At 33.2% G+C, this 18370-nt stretch overlaps 1 protein-coding gene across 1 annotated transcript in view; it reads left to right on the top strand.

Annotated features, from left to right (window-relative positions):
- The window catches only part of LOC143056090 (uncharacterized), a 124407-nt gene that overhangs the window by 19876 nt on the left and 86161 nt on the right, over positions 1 to 18370 (top strand). The window contains exons 5-6 of the mRNA XM_076229175.1: positions 5957 to 6088; positions 10536 to 10883. Of these exons, the coding sequence (XP_076085290.1) occupies positions 5957 to 6088; positions 10536 to 10883 (480 nt within the window). The remainder of the gene's footprint in view (positions 1 to 5956; positions 6089 to 10535; positions 10884 to 18370) is intronic.

Here is an 18370-nt window from a genome sequence, read left to right as displayed (position 1 = left end):
TTTATCATGATATAATAATAAAATAACCTATATGATAGCGTCTTTTTGATGAACAGTCGTACCATATGAAGAGTTTAGAAGTGTAAATTAAAAGTAAAGTGTAACAGAGTGTTAATTACCCCGACCATACGCGTACAGTCGGACCATACGCGTATGGTTGGACCAGATGAGTATATATCCATATGGTCTTGACCATACGCGTATGGTCCAATTACTCATATGGTCCGAAACATAAACATTATAGCCAATTGTTGCTGATCTAGTCATCTGTATATGTAGGATGAAGTGTTTTGCCTGTTTCTAATAGACGTTTTGTTTTCCTGACTTTAACTTCCCTTTTTCACCGTTTGCATTAATTTTTAATTCTGTAAAGCAAAGCTCTACACAGAGATTTATATTCAACCAATAATTGTTAATGTTACGCAAATTTCGAAACAAATTATTCATATATACTCTTTCACAATCAATAACAGAAATTTGATATTCACCTAGAAATTGACTAACACCTTACCATCAAAAGACATGAAAACCACATTTTGTTTTCGATAAATTATTAAAGTTAAGATTTCAAAAAACATCTTTAGATCTAATTTGTAATGAATTGAATACAAAAATTTCAAATTTAAATATTGAAATAGGTCAAGGCCACAGGCACTGTTATTTAACAGCTGTTTTTAATTTTAAATGTGCACCCTTTATGCAAAAAAAGTCTATCTTTAGTATTTTTTTGGCGATAATATTAAATTAAAATAAGTTCTAAATGTAGATACAAAAGATATTCTTCTATAAATTCTTTGTTTTTTGTTGTTGCTCCAATGCATATAGGTAGCAGAAACAATCTATATAAATGTGACTGTACATTTTTCTGAAATTTTTGCTTTGACCTTTGACCCGGATTTAAATCAAAACGTGACCACGGCAGACAACGACGACAACGGTGTTTCGATGAGGTTTGTTTTCCTCTTTCCAATGATATAAAATATAGCCGTGCGTTATTCCGTTAGGGTAAATCAATCAAATTTGTTGATTGAGCACCCTACTATATAGAAACTTAAATGGAAGAGAAAATACATGTATATTTGTTTTAAGTTTTAACTAAATGTAAATCATTTAAAATTGAAAAAAAATTACATGTATTGTAGTTGGACAAAGAACGTGTTGTACATGTATTCTTTGTTGAATCATGCAATAGTATAAAACAAAAATTGTAAGAATCATGCCTACTACATCAAAGCTACAGTCAGGATTCTACTTTGTCAAAATTATCTCCGCATTGCGCCAGTTCATTTTCACAATCGTAGAAATGGAAGCCATTGTAGGGATGACGCGCGGCCAATTTTGCTCTTGGAAACCGATAAATTCATCCACATTGCACCATTACGATCTTTATATGTCAGTTATATTTTAAAAGACAAATGTATCAACTAGCTAAGGAGCATCAGTTAACGTTCTTGTCTGCACTGAGTCAACTAAAAACTATTGTCCTAGTTATTACACACAAATAATTATAAATTTTCGAAGATATGCATTTTCATCATCCAACTTGAAAGACTGTCTTCAAGTACTTTTAGTAAAAAAAATAGCTATTCGAACACGCCTACTCTGTTTTTGTGATTCAATGGAAAGGTATTTCACTTGACCCATAAATTTCATAATTTAGTACTGTGATTGTTTTATGTTATAAAGTCAACCTATAGCTTTGATATATAAAATTGATAGAATCTGAAGGGAGACAATGTATGAAATATTCTTGCTTTGTACGATATCAAGACAAAATATTAAACTCAAACACGCCCTAACTAAAAAAGGTACACTCGATTTTTCCTTTTCGATACAATTGTTACCCATTTTTTGAAACATTTTCTTTAGTCACTTAATGAAAGTGCAGACACAGTAAATCTTTTGTTTAAACTCTACGTTATTTTTTATTGTTCGTCTTCATTCATCATGACGTTTTGTCAATTGGATATTTTATTATTAACAAACTGCTTATTTTCTTGAGAATCGTAAATTCATTTTTAAAAATACAGTGTCATATTCACTAAAATTAAATGGTATATATCCTTAAGGTGGTACCCAATACTTTCACTAACATTAATTTGGCTCGGTTAATTTACATAAAATATTGACAAAGTACTTTGAACCTTTAATAAAAATACAAAAAGATAAAAATTTTGACCCAACCATTTTGTCAGAAAAATTACACTGGTTATATAGCAGTTTGACAAACACCAGTTTTGGTCATTGAGAAGCTTAAAATATTGCAAGTCACAGACTTTTTAAGCCAGTTCGCATTGGAAAAGATGAAAAAGAGAAAAGATCTTTTCTAAATATTTCCTTTGCCAACAAAGGTCTCGATGGCGTCAACCTAGGCAATATCCTTCATCATAAATTAGTTCAATCGAAAATACCTCCTTATTTCAAAGACCAGTCTGTACCAATAATTTCTTATACCTATACCAAACCTATTGCAACTAAAACTTTCAATTACAAACGCGTTTTGCAGAATCTCGATATTGACGACTTCAAGTCTAAACCTCCTGATTGCACTTGTGCTAGTTCCCAATTCATATATAATCCTGCTGGCCACGTTATTACCGGTGACCTTAACATTGTTAATAACACTTCTCTACGAAATGTGTTATCGAAAGGTCCGAAATATCGTGAGCCTAAATCCATCAATTGGAAATACAACTTTGAAATTTTTATGGACTCAGTCGAGGATTATGCCAGGCAATGGGCTAAACGTGAAAAGGAAGACGTAGACACTCTATCCGAATGGATTAAGGCAGTGAGGTCGTTAATACAAATCAGAATCAAGAAACTGAATGGGTCCATCAATGCCCATGCTACGTCAATCTTTAAAGACCCAAATGTTGCTAAACACTTATCCGACCTCCATGATAAATATGTTGTTGTCCCCGCAGACAAAGCCTAAAATAACATCGTTTTTGTCTGTAAAAGTCACTACATTAATTGCTTGATAAACGAATTAGGTTTAGACAATTCACTTGGAAACTCAACATATACCCTCACGACACTTACCAAAGAGAAAATCCAGGATAATCATAGGTCTGTTCTTTGTTTCAACCAAAGATGAAGAACTGGATCTTCCATCACTGTATTGGATACCTAAACTACATAAGTGTCCTTACAAACAACGATATATTGCTGGGTCTTCCAAGTGCTCCACGAAACCTCTTTCTAAATTATTAACATCTATTTTATCAGCAATCAAAGACGGGCTTCAAAGTTATTGTGAAACTGCCTATTCTAGAGGTGGCGTGAATCAGATGTGGATACTTAAAAATTCCAAAGATCTTTTAGAGTACATACAATCTAACTCTCTTTCATCTTGTAACAGTATTAAAACATTTGACTTTTCGTCTCTTTAGACAAGTATTCCACATTCCAAACTAAAAGACAAATTGAAAGCGTTGGTATTACTTTGCTTCATAAAAAAGAATGGCCAACGTAGATACAAGTATCTTGTCTTAGGGAGGGATAAATCATACTTTGTAAAGAATCAACTCTGATTCAAACAAAAAATTCTCTGAAACCGATATTATCAACTGAAGATGCTTGATTTCTTGATTGACAACATATTTGTAACGTTCGGAGGACGTGTTTTTCAACAGACTGTCGGCATCCCAATGGGAACAAACTGTGCCCCTCTACTTGCCGACTTGTCTCTTTATTATTATAAGGCTGACTTCATGCAGGAACTTCTTAGGAAGAAAGATAAGAAGTTAGCAATATCCTTTAACTCTACTTTTCGCTATATAGATGATGTTCTTTCACTAAACTATTCAAAATTTGGTGACTATGTGGAACGCATCTATCCCATCGAATTGGAGATAAAGGATACTACAGATACAGTTAAGTCGGCTTCATATCTTGACTTACAGCTAGAAATTGACAATGTGGGTCGGTTGAAAACAAAACTTTACGACAAAAGAGATGATTTCAGCTTTCCAATTGTGAACTTTCTATTTCTAAGTAGCAACATTCCAGCAGCACCTGCATACGGGGTATATATCTCCCAATTGATACGATATTCCCGTGCTTGCATTTCCTATCATGATTTTCTTGATAGAGGGTTACTGCTCACAAGGAAGCTATTAAACCAGGAGTTCCAAATGGTGAAGTTGAAATCATCCCTTCGTAAATTTTACGGACGCCATCACGAGTTGGTTGACCGTTATGGAATAACCGTTTCACAAATGATATCGGATATGTTCCTTACGTCGTAACTACAATCCCCTTCCCTTTCATGAATGTGACCTACCGAATTAGACTATTTACCGGATTTGTAATCACATAAACAACACGACGGGTGCCACATGCAGAGCAGGATCTGCTTACCCTTCCGGAGCACCTGAGATCACCCCTAGTTTTTGATGGGGTTCGTGTTGTTTATTCTTTAGTTTTCTATGTTGTGTCATGTTTACTATTGTTTTTCTGTTTGTCTTTTTCATTTTAGCCATGGCGTTGTCAGTTTGTTTTAGATTTATGAGTTTGACTGTCCCTTTGGTAACTTTCGTCCCTCTTTTAATATTCCATTAACAACACAGCGTTATTAAAACGTATAGCTGATTTTACAGAGTTATCTCCCTGTAGTATTAGGTACCACTTTAATTTGTTTTCCGATGCAAATCTTGACTGAATTCTCTTGGTTTAACACGAATGTTGTCCCTTGGTGACCATTTCTTTCTGTGAATCAGCAAGATATCAAATGTTATTCAATAATGATAGTAAGAGAAAATATATTTCACATGAAGCTTTGGTTTTAATTTTACCGTTTAAGATATCATTCGCTTGAAATATTTTGATTTTTTCCGCAAATTTCTTTTGTTGCATTCTTATATATATATAAATTAAAAACACAAAAATTACTCGTTCGTTGTTATAATTTAATATAGTACTAATGAATAAATATTGAGTGGTATAAATCAAATTTGAATATTGCTTTAGTTTAATATTGTGCGTTTGTTTTAATCAATTTTTGACAGAAACTCGAAACATAACCGGAATCAGTCATGTATATTATATGTCCAGTGGCAAATATAACAGTTATTTCAGCAATGCAAATAAACGGCTTTTATCTTAAAATTGATGTTTAAATGAAATTAAAAGGTGGACTAATGTTCTTATAGTCACGAGATGCCATCACTGAATAACGTATGATAAGTAATCCGCCGCTCTTCATATCCGTTGTATAATTGTCTTTCTTGGAAAAATACCCATTTATATATGATACATCAGTAGAAATTTGAAAAATTGATCATCCTTAAAATAATTAGGTTTTCCCCGACAAAATTCATTATAGACTTACTTTATAATGACATGCATATTAGTATTGCCATCAATAACTTTTAAAATATGGGGAAAACGCTATCTTTATTTTTGCCTACATTTTTATGTTTCGCTATATTTAGTTCTTATTGTTCTGTTTAGTGTTTAGTCATCTCGATATTTTCATTATGTCTACATATATATAATTGATGTCATAATTGTGTAATAAAATTAACGGTACCAATTTTCCTGCACCAGATGCGCATTTCGACAATACATGTAAATGTATCTGTCAATTGATATCAACATATAATTTAATTTTGGATGTAACTCGTCTTCTGATTGGGTGACGTTATTTTGTTATCAGCCCATAGACATAATTTAGTCATGTGACCGTGACGTCATCAACGTTTTTTTGTGGTTTGCTACGGTTTAAAATGGAATTTAGAATTAAATTATAAGAAATGACAGTAATATTTTTTCTGTCTATTCAAAATAACATAAAAAATGTGGTGCACACTGTTAAACAACCCGCTACGCGCGTTATTCAGTGTGCACCACATTTTTTATGTTATTTCTTCATTAACAGAAAAAATATTACAGTCATTCCTTAAATAATAGGAATAACTATGATGCTACACTGTATATGATGATTTTGTAGATCGTCTGACTCGACTGCAGATATCTCAAACTATAAAACGAAGCAGAGAACTGGTTGTGAATTGTTTATTAGAAGTCATTTTGGAGAATCCATCTATGTGTTCGAATTTCATGCGTAGGTTTAAAGCAAAAGGTAAACAAGTTATTCAATCTTAACATTATTTTACTAACACTAAAATGAATCCTGACACATCCCTTTCAGACATAACAGAAAACAAATCAGATGATAAACAGTAGGTATTTGACAATTGTCTGCTTTTGTATTCTGAATAGGTAATTAGTTACTATGACACATGATAACTTATAATTGTCTTAACTGTCAGCTAAAATACAATTTAGATGGTTTTTATTTACAACCATTAGGTTGCTGCCACTGCTGGTGGTGTATTTTATTCCCCGAGGATATCACCAGCCCGGTAGTCATCAATTATGTGTTGACATGAATAATCATTGATATGGTCATAATTATAAATTGACAGTTTACAAAACTTTAAAATCTTTAAACACTAAAGCTTTTCTACCTCAGGAATAGATTAAAATTATTTGTTTATACAGGTGTCAAATATTGATTGCAATACAAATAATTCATACACAATATACATACATAATCAAACAACCAATATCGAGCCAAAAATTGACTTACGAGACACTGTTATACCAAATACATATTTACAAATTAAAATAGCGTAAAAATAGAATATTAAAAATAATATACGTTTGTTCCACAAATAAATAATCCTGAGCTTGAAACTCTATTAATTAGTTATATATCAAACATATTATACTCATTTCACAAAAATGATAAAAATGCTCAAATATTTCCATATATAATTGAATATCAGTTCATGAATCACATTGTCTAATAAATAAAATAAAAATTTAAATATTTATAGAATATAAACTTTTAAAATAAATAAAACCCTTTAATTTGTCTAAATTAGGCATAAAAAAAAGAAGTTGAATCATTATAAAAAATAACTTTCTACGGATAAATTTGTGTAGACTTTTACAAAACATGCAAAAAGAATGCTGGAGTTCAGTGCCGTCCACAATACTTAGAAAGGAGTAAGTTCGGTAAGTGCAATATTTGGCCCCAACTAAAAGGTTCATGGTTTGCAAGACAATTATTGTTTTAAGTTGCCTTAAAGACATGTTAGAAAGTTAAACAAAGCTGTTTTTGTCAATGTTTAATTCTAACACATTTGAATTTTAAGGACCAGGAAACAGAGAGCGCAGGCGTCACAAGCTTAATATTAAAATAAGACATGCTAAATGTCTTCACAAACATTATTTTAAAAGATCTTTGTTGTCGACGTATGCGCTCTTTGTTTCCTGTCAAATTATCTTTGGAAATTTACCCATTTTCATTGATTTTTTCGTGAAAAATCAATATGAGTACAATTTGTGACGTCATAATGAACGCAGAAACGTAAAATTTTCAACAAAATGGCTTATACCCTATCTAGTCAATGTAATAGCTTTAATTGATCGTGATATTAGTCAATAAATCCGAATTTGAAATTTACGCTAAAAAGGGGGCCATTTTAGGACCTTATCTAACATACTCCTTTGTCATTAATGTTCAGATTTGCAAAATTCGTAATGTGTATAGAACATTCGTAAAATAAGTCATATCTTAGATCACTATACAAAGGACATTCCAGTAGGAAATGTTTTTCATCTTCAATTGCTCTAGAATTACACAATACACATAATCGTTCCTCTGTAGGAATAGGCGGCCTGGAGTATCTCCCTACTTCAATTGCGAGAGGAAGAGAGCCTGAGCGGACGAGGGCCATAGTTCGTCTTTCCATTCTAGAAATGTTTAATTTAACGTATGTTTCAGTGTTCACAGAGTTTTTGTACATACGAAATGTCCAAAGCTTGTTCCCATTTCGCGTGTTGTATCTGTCATTAAAAAGATCTGTGTACCATTCTATATTGTCAAGGTCGACAAGTTTATGACTGACCAATCGCATGGCACATTTTGTTGATATAGATTAGTCATTAACCGTATCTTAAACATACAACCGATTAATGGTCTTTTCAACTTCGAAAGTCCATCCTTTTTTTCGACGTGAAATCCACTTGAAGATTTTATATGATTTTCTAGTTTCATTAGTACGTGAAAGTCTGCACAGAAGTCGACAAAAGTGTATGCGTTGTTTAGTCCAACACGATGTCCATCCCATATCACCTCTTGTCGCGATATTTGATGTATGCTTTCCGACAGAAAGAAAGTATTTACAAGCTCTATTTTGGACGGCAGTGATACAACTGAACTCCTTTGTGCCCCTAATACCGCTTCCGTACATCAATATCGGTTCTACTGTAGAGGAGTATAGTTTGGTATATACTTTATGCGTCATACCTACCGTCTCTACTAGTACTACTTTTGCAAATAACGCTCATAACGCACGACAAGCAGCCTTTGACATTTCTTTTGCGTTTTTTTTGTAAAAAAGTCAAATGTTCATCAAACCGAACTCCAAGATACTTGTAACTGTCACTATAATCGATTGCTTTATCAGAACATTGGAATATAAAATCTGATTTACTGCAGGATTGTGGTCGAAAATGAACTATCTTAGTCTTATTAATGTTGAGACACTATTTCCACTCTGAACATCAATCTGTCACCACATTTAGCATACTTTGTAAACTGTTCTCATCTGGTGCTATCAATGCGATATCGTCTGCGTACAAGAGAATACTCAATTTGAAAGCATCTATATTCACGCCACAGTTATGAGAGTTTATACGTTCAGTCAAATAGTTTATGTACACAGAACAAAGTGTGGGCGACAAAATACAGCCCTGTTTCACACCAGACTGTACTCCGAACCACGGGGTTAGGTTATCATTAACACGAACAGTACATCTTAAATAGTTATAAAGTGATTGAACGGCGGTTAAGTATTTTCCTCGTACACCAGCCCTCTGTAGCTTGTACCACAATAAATTATGTTCAACGATATCAAACGTCTTCCGCATGTCAACGAAACACACATAAGATGATTTCCTTGATATTTTTCGGTCATTTAATACGGAGTGAAGCGAACGTGTATTTTCCTCACAGCTGCGACCATCTCTAAAACCATTGTGCTCATCGCAAACAATGTCATTTTGATTAAGCCAATCACTTATACATTGATCCAATATGTAGCAATATATTTTGCACGGAACGGAAATCAGAGTTATTCCACGATAGTTCAAAGGTTGCCTGTCGTTATCTGCTCCTGGCTTAAGTATTGGATTGATAATTCCACCGTTCAATTGAGAGGGTACCTTTCCTAAGTTGAAGCATCCGCTTATAATTTGAAAAAGTAAATCAATTGCTGCTTCATTTTTCAGAACCTCGGCAGGAATATCATCTAATCCTTCTGCTTTCCGAAGTTTAGCATGAATAACGGCTTTTACGACTTCCTCTCTAGGCATTGCTTCGTTTAAACATGACACGTCTATTTCCGTATTACATATTGTTTTGTCTAAATGATCAAGTATATCTTCGTTACGTTTGAATAAAGTTTCAAAGTCATTCTTTCATATGTTTAAAACATTACTTTTGTCATTTGTCACATTCCCGCAATATCGACCACTGCTAATGGAAACGCTCGTTTCCTATCGTTCGCAATTCCGATTTTTCCGATCGACTTCCAAAAATCTTTTTCCTGTTACTTAATTTGTCTTCTAGCGTTTGCTGTTGTTGTAATTGATTAGTCGCTTATACTTTCTATTCAGTCTATCAAATGTTTTTCGGTTATGACAGTAGTCTTCCTTAATGTTCGCTTAAATAAGTTGTGTTTGGCAAAGCATATAGTAATAAGTGGTCCTCAATACTTTGTACCTTTTTCACCTTTTAAACGTTTTTATGACACACCTACGATAGTAGAGAAGCTTTATGTTTTCTGGTCTGTTGGTCCGTTCGTCCGTCTAGTCGTCCGTCTGTTCGTCTGTGCGTTCGTTCGTCTGTCCAGTTTCAGGTTAAAGTTTTTGGTCGAGGTAGTTTTTGATGAAGTTGAAGTCCAATCAACCTGAAACTTAGTATGTATGTTCCTTATGGTATGATCTTTCTTATATTAATGTCAAATTAGAGTTCTTACCCCACTGAACATAGAAAATGATAGTGCAAGTGGGGCATCCGTGTACTGGGGACACATTCTTGTTTATTCAAGCGTCTTATGTAGAAAAAACGCGCGTCTGGCGTAAATAAAAAAAAATCAATTTTGGTATCTATGATGTGTTTATTTGTTCTCTACTGAGTTTAGCAATTAACTGTAATTCATAACAGTGAAGGAACAAGTCTGCTGATGAAGGGGGACTGTTGGTGTTTATAGGAAAACCTACAGTCAATTAACTTTACTGCCGAAAAGTACATTAATGATTTCAAGGAGACAATGTATTGCTGTAATCGTCTCATCACACCCCATGTAGGTATCTCTTGCATATTAACCTTTCTTTTGTTAATATGTATGATATCAATTACATTTGAGCCAAACCTGCTTTCAATAGTTTTTAATGAAAAAAAGTATGTTAAATTTTCAAATGCATTCTTATCCTGTTTTATAAAATCCTTTTAGGTGATACAGACATAATAGATTCTATCAACTATGTTTATGGAGAAAAAGGAACCATGTTTTGTCAACAGTATTTTGAGTTCATCATCAAATTTTTGAACGGAGAGTTGATGGATGTATTAGAAACTTTGCAAATTTGCAGGTATCTGTATGGAATAGGTTGCCTGGAACGGTCTGATATGGAACATATAGAAGCTGTCTACTCAAGAGAGGGCAGAAAAGCTGCGTGTTATGAACTTTGTATAATAGTCACAGGAAAGAGGGCAACATTGGCCTTGTTTGTGGTGGAAGGAATTCTAGCAATTCAAGAATATAATGAGGGTGTCAAAAAAGACACTTTTTTATCACAAGGTTAGTAGTTGTATATTGGTAAACAAACATGTATTATAAGATTATTGTACCTAATGTTGTACTAATGACAGCATCTGATTTAATTTGTGATCTCTTTTCACCTTGATCAACTTCTTTCATCAATGCATGCGCAATATAATACTTTCAATATTCTTTTGATGATCATTTGAATAAAACGGTAATAAATGACAGGATTTGTCTTGTTCGTTCGTTCGTCCGGCTGTCCCTGTTCAGGTTTCAGTGTTTTGGTCAAGGTAGTTTTTAATGAAGTTCATGTCCAATCAATATTAAAAAAGGATATTTTGCAAATCAATTTACAAATATAGATAAAGGCAACAGTAATATACAAGTGTTCAAAAGTCAAAAGTCGGTTTAAAAAAAAACAAATCCGGGTCACAAATTCCAACCGAGGGAACACATCAACTAAAAAAGGAGAGCAAAGGAACAACAGGAACACTGAAGTGCTTTCCTTGAATGATGTACTTATTCTTTATTTCAAAGATTGAACTATCATTTACCTGTAAAAACATTATGTTACCTTCAACTGTCGAATATTTTTAAGAATAATCATGCTTCAATTCAAGGAATACAAATACAATTATTGTATTATCATAAAAACGAGAAATCGTTCATCAGAAGTAGATGTTTTACCCAGTTTAGATCTGCAAGCCAAGTGTACCTTGAACAAAAAAACTGATCAAGAATTGATAAACAACCTGAACTTTACCCAATGCATTTGGTACAAATCGAGAGTTTCTTTCATGAACTACGGAAGCAATATAGCTTTTTTTAATAATTTTCATGTATCGGCGTTTTGCAATTCATTTTTAGATATGATAGTTTTACCTGTAAAAGAATAATATTCCAAACTTCACTTATCACCAACAACAAATATTGAAAGCAGAATAAAGGAACAAGTGACTGCAGGTTATCTGTTAACACATTAATCATGTGTCCGATTCGCATAATGTTCATAGTGATCTTTTTTTTAAACTGATATTCTCTCTTTAAATCCAGTAAACATAGTTGCTAGATTTAATCATATATTTTTTTAAATAAATTTAGACAATTTATGTTTGTGCTATATAAACAATTGAACATGCAACCCTTTTCTGCGTTGAATTGATTGAATAAAGGGGGTGTATTAAAAGTATATATAACATTAGATTACGAATTACATTTGTTTCTTTCCATTGTACTTTCAAAACAGTTTCAGACTCTTTACCTTAGTTAGTTCATTCCTTAGAGGTCCAATTGAATGAATGCAATAATTATACATTAATCACAGAAACAAATATGTGTACACCTATAATGCTCTGTTTTGAAAAATGAAGGAAATCAAGTGTTATTTCCAAACTGAAATATAGGGAAAACATTATGTTTAAGTAAATAAAAAGCCACAAGGGGTTTATCTTTGATCGATTTTATTTAGTCCAATATCTTTATCTCTATCTGCATTCACATCCGATTATGCTGATACACTCGTCTCTATGTTTCTCATACCCTCTTCCTCAACAAACGGGTTTCTCTCTTGAAGAAAGGAAGCAAATATCATAGTATCTTTAGTATCCCTTTTTTGGCGACTAATGCCATCTTCTTTATGTTGATCTGAAAAATAGAATTGTGTCCCAGTAAATGACATCATTGCATTATTTACCTCAGCACAATCAGACACAGATAAATCCAGAATGCTCTCTGATTTTCACTCATACCTCATCATCTGGTAAGCCCCCTGTTGTTTTAAAACTTCGCAGTAAAGCTTGCTTAATAGCCAAATCAATTGAAATACAAGCCCAATATTGATCTGTTCGTCTGATCACATGGTATCCTCTTTCAATTAGAGCTGCTACTTTTGCATTTTGTTCCTTTATACATTCTTTTTGGTTAAGATAAATCCATGCAGCCTTTGCATACAGATTGTGGCCAGGAGCTGTAAACGTATGGTATCATAGCCTTGAGAGATTCCAAATGTCAATGCAAATTGCCAGTGCTCTCTGCCTTTATAAAATCTCGGAGGATGTGTATCATATCCATATACTGAAACCAAGCTTTGCTTTTCTATGCTTCGTTTGCGACTGTCAGAATTGGTCTTTTGTATCTCTTATAATGTTCAAAGCATTTCTTTGATTAATGTCTGTCAAATTCACATCTCCTTTCAAAAATAAATGTAATAGATCAGTGGCATGCGACAATTCTTCCGTATAGCATGTATCATGAATTTGAACATAAGAGGTATCATAAGTTTTAGTTCAGTCTGTATCTTCGTTTTCCTCTGAGCTAACGTCTATTTTCGGAACTGGAATCCCATAAATATCTGAGAGTATCAATGCAATGAGAGCAGTGTCTAATAGGAAGTGACCCCTTACAACCTTATCAATTGCCTTTTCACTCATATATGTGATACCGCTGTGGATGCATATACAGTTTCAAAGTTATTCATCAATCCTGATCCAGACATAAGGTATCCGATGCTCCCGATAAAACTCTTATCTGCATGTAATCCTCCAAGTTTCAGTACAAGAGATTCAAGTAAGCTAGTAGTGGGTTCGTTTTGAAGTATCGCCATTACCTCCCAGTACAATGGCTGATCAAAAGTTAATACAGGAGTTCATTTGTTTTTCTTAGCCTCTTTACAGACAAAATGGAGTGTTGTATAGATGCAGAACTCGTCGCTAGAATGAAGATCGATCATAGGAAGAAATATTTAATTTGACTGTCCGGGATAATATCCGCTTGTTTTATGCATTACAGATGAACAACTTGCATTTAACTTTAGAGGCCAACAAATTTTGGATAATAGGTCGAGCTTCCACGTCTCATTTCCCATCTCTCTTTTCTTGAACACATTATATTTTAATTGCCTGAACGAGTTGGATTGTTCTTTGTATAATTTTATGTTTATTTTCGTCTAGTGCAGTTATTTCTTTTATGCTTTGGGTTCGTACCAGGTACAGCTCTTGCTGTCTTAATGCCAGGGGTGGAGGCCGATATAATACCCATCCCATGAAAAGTCCTAAACCCATCTGAAGATCGTATGTTGTGGTCTACATTATCTGCAACGAACTGTACATATGATTGATTGTCATTATCATTTTCTGTACTTCTTGACGAAGCAGCGTTCATCTCAAATTTCTGTGACTCACTGAAATATGTTCAAAACCAAAAATTGTATAATGTGTCGATAAGGAAAGGGGAACGAAGATGGTGGTGTATTTGAATACCTTTAAGCAAATCTGTTATGGTGCTATTACACTTCGTGGCCTTGTTGCTTATGTGATTGCATGTCAAATTGCTGAAATTTTGGTTATACAATCTGCTTCGCTAAATAACGAGTTCTATTAGTTTTATTAGTGAACGAGGGACATAGTCAGCATTTGAGATCTTTGACTATATTTCTTCTGCAGACGGATAATAAATGTCTTTAGACGTAATTAGCTTGATGTCTTTTTTATAAATTGTGCTGCGGTTGATATGATAGATCTATGCTTCTTTCTTATTTTCTTTTCCTCTACGATTCATATAGAAAGCATGCAATATCGATGAAATGTGGTCTCGAAACGTCAGAATACTTGGTTTTCCTTTTTTTCTGTAAACAATACTGATTTACCAAAATAATCCAGGATTTTTTCTTCATGTGGGCAGTTATATATGTACATTTATGTATTCTCTACGCCACATATTTTTACCATCTCACATACTGCATCGGCGATAGATATATGCTTCCGATTCTTTTCTATTGTCAACATAATTTCCTTGAAATATAGATTCCTACACTGCAACAAGTGTATTACGATATTTCTCCACTCGAGACAGTTTAATTTTATTATTTAAAGCGCGAGGCTTGCCGAACATTTAAATAATTGAAATTTAACTGTCAAGAGTGGAGAAACATCGTAATACACTTGTTGCAGTGTAGGAATATGTTTCTCTGATGATTTTCATCCAACTTTTTCAAAGATTTTCAAAAACTTGTGTTCCTTATATGCGACGTCATCATGGAATGGTCGCCATATTTCATGACGTCACAATAGGAAAATTCAGAAGAAAACAAATCATTTTAACGTCATAATCAAATTTCGACTAATCATTTGCCAAGAACAGATTTTTCACTAGTGAGGAGAAATATTTTTCTCACACCGGTCAGGAAATGTGAAAATTGCCCCAAAATTTGAGAAACCATTTTCTGCACTGTCATTCTTTGGTCTACCTGAATAGGAACAAATTGTCCTCTGGTGTTGTAGCTATAGTTTGTGGCATTTGCTTCCCAGTTGTCAAGTTTGAATTGCATTGTGCATGATAAACTGCATCTGCCGCATGCAAATCAGAATGATCCATCTGTATTCTATTGAAAACTTCTTCTCCCCATTTATCATTTCTCTCTGTGCATGCAGTTTCTAGGGAAACCGGTACTTTTAATTGTGCCATGGGCAACAATACTATCATATTCTAAATATACCACTTTTTATAATAAAAACTTGGATAAAACAGTTATGTGTGGTGTTGGTACTTTATTATTATGTTTCAAAAATTGAAGCCAAATAGTATGATGACCAACTTCCAACGGAACTTGTTTATGTTATCCATGCTTACCGTCATTTTACCAAAAAATTTTAAAATTTTAGAGGTCTTTTCGAATCATTCTCTAGAAAATATTTCAATAGGTTTCAAAATGTATATAGTAATATACACACTGCAGTTATTCATCGATAAAGGAAAAATATATTGTACCCTTACATCCAATCACAGCGCTCCTAGGTCGACTTCCTTCACCTGTCTTGGGTACACAATGGCCAGCCTAATGCTGGGAAAATGTAATAGTACCGTTTTCCCTCTACCGATGACTGAAAATCTAAAATACTGACGCAAACAACGTCATATCCTATTTTTCACAGAACAAGCAGTTATCTTTAAATTTGAAAAGTGGTTTGCTGGACTTTAAATCTATTTCTCTGTCACTTGTTTCCATGTCTACATTCAAACTTATTTTCCATTTCATCGAATTCAGTTTTTTTATAATCTCTACAATCTCGTCCACAATCATGGTGATCAGTTTGGCCAGGAACAATTAATACTTCCTGTTGTCTGTCGGAGCTGATTTTGTTGATGTTATCACACCCTTTCTTTCCAAGTTTTTCTGTGGGTTCGCCGTTTTCCAGGAGCTAGTCACAAAAGATGCAACTGTCCATGATGCCATCTGTAAAAAAAAATATAAAATATTATAAAATCATCCTTTTAATTTATAATTAAATATATAAAAAAAATTATGATGTTATATCATAGCCATGAATTTAAAATAAATAAAACGAAATTATAATATTGCTTCATGACAAGATTTTACATGTATGAAAACACATCTCATAAAAAGTATTATTTAAATAAACATATAATGTAAATCGTCGGTTATAATTATACATCAATATACTAAATAAATAAATGATTGGGAATACGTTAAAGTAATAAAAAGTCAAGAAAATTTCCGAACGCTATTTGGTTCCGAATAATATCTATCACGCTTTGTGCATGCAGACTCCACGCGGTCTTTATGTGATTTTACTATTTTTAGAATAATTGCATAGTAACCAAATGCACTTGATTCAACCTTTACTAATTATGCAACCTTTTTGACCTGGCCGAGATTAATGTACTATAATAAGAATCCATGCAGCTTTCACCTGATTCTCTATTTATAGAAAAATGTCAGAGTAACCTGTGCATATGAACTTGATTGATTCTTATGGTGTAACACCACTAATTTGGGCCCGGCCAGAAAGCACATACCAGAAAGTAGTACATATTTAACACAAAATAGTTCCTACGCATGGACATAACTTTCAAAATATTTAGAGTATTTTATTAATTTTGGTATCAAATGAAAGCTGCATGACTGGTGATCATTGTAGAACAATTTTTGACTGATAAATTTGAATAATAAAAAAATGGCATGAAATTTAAAAAGGAGGGTACATTTTGCCTTTTTGTCAGATCGGAAGTACCTGTTTTGGTACATCCCAAGTTCCGGGAACCAGTTCTTTCTTATATGCAATGTAAGGTATGTTGATTTTTTCAGTACAGGACACCAGAAGGTGTTGCTTTGACATGCAATGATTGTCACTTTATTTGAACTTAAGATAAAAGAGCTGTGACCACTCGAAATTGAGGAATTTAACATAGAAAGCAATGGGGCCATTAATTAGTGGTGTACTTCCTATTACAGAGAATCATCAGAAATCCAATTTTTAGAAGTTGTATCTATTCCAATGAAAATAAGTCAAATTTGATGCTAGTAATCATGTTTCATGATCTTTTTTTGGTGAACCATCCTGTTTATAGGAAATGTAAGCTCTTAAATTGGCATACTCAAGTATTTTAGCCTTTTATGGTCATACAACATGCATGCAGTTAAGACTTGACTCCAAGTTCTTATTTTTGCATTTTTTATGATTGAAATCAATAAAACATGTATTTTATGACTTGCATATGGCACAACATAGCTCTTGGTCAAAATAATCCTATGATTTTTCAAGTTTTATTGTGTTTCTTATGGTAGCCTTTTACAATCTAGGCAAATGTTAATACTCATATAAGAATTCCAAAATCTCACTGTACATGCAATTTTGAACCAGTTTAGCAAGTTATCTAGCTGAGGGATATATAAATTGCTCTTAATAATCTATGTTTTACCACAGAAGTAAGGTTTATACAAAAAAAGGCCATTTTTTTTATTTGAAGAAAAAAGGGGGGACAATATTCTCAATTGTGTCTTAAGTTTGGACTAATAAATTTTTATTTAATGAAGAACCTCTGATAAAAATATGACTACTGGTTAGCACAGAGCTTTCCTAATAGAAATTAATAAATAAAACAATAATATTGAGAATAAAAAAGGATTTTGGCCAATATACAATATCCATATGCAGTTTTCTTTGAATAACCCATATATTACTACCAGTCCAATTTGAGCTTAAAATTAGTAAAATAGTATTTGGACTAAAGCTTTATATGTTTTTTATTGCTTGGAATAGATCATAGAATGAAATAAAGTAATGCTCAAGTCAATATAACAAGTTTGGTTCTGTTATAGGTGTAACACCACTAATTTGGGCCCGGCCAGAAAGCACATACCAGAAAGTAGTACATATTTAACACAAAATAGTTCCTACGCATGGACATAACTTTCAAAATATTTAGAGTATTTTATTAATTTTGGTATCAAATGAAAGCTGCATGACTGGTGATCATTGTAGAACAATTTTTGACTGATAAATTTGAATAATAAAAAAATGGCATGAAATTTAAAAAGGAGGGTACATTTTGCCTTTTTGTCAGATCGGAAGTACCTGTTTTGGTACATCCCAAGTTCCGGGAACCAGTTCTTTCTTATATGCAATGTACGGTATGTTGATTTTTTCAGTACAGGACACCAGAAGGTGTTGCTTTGACATGCAATGATTGTCACTTTATTTGAACTTAAGATAAAAGAGCTGTGA

This window comes from Mytilus galloprovincialis, chromosome 13 (genome assembly GCF_965363235.1).
Source record: "Mytilus galloprovincialis chromosome 13, xbMytGall1.hap1.1, whole genome shotgun sequence".
NCBI lineage: Eukaryota > Metazoa > Mollusca > Bivalvia > Mytilida > Mytilidae > Mytilus > Mytilus galloprovincialis.
Note: the sequence above shows the minus strand (reverse complement) of the source record. Positions and strands in the feature narration are given on the sequence as shown.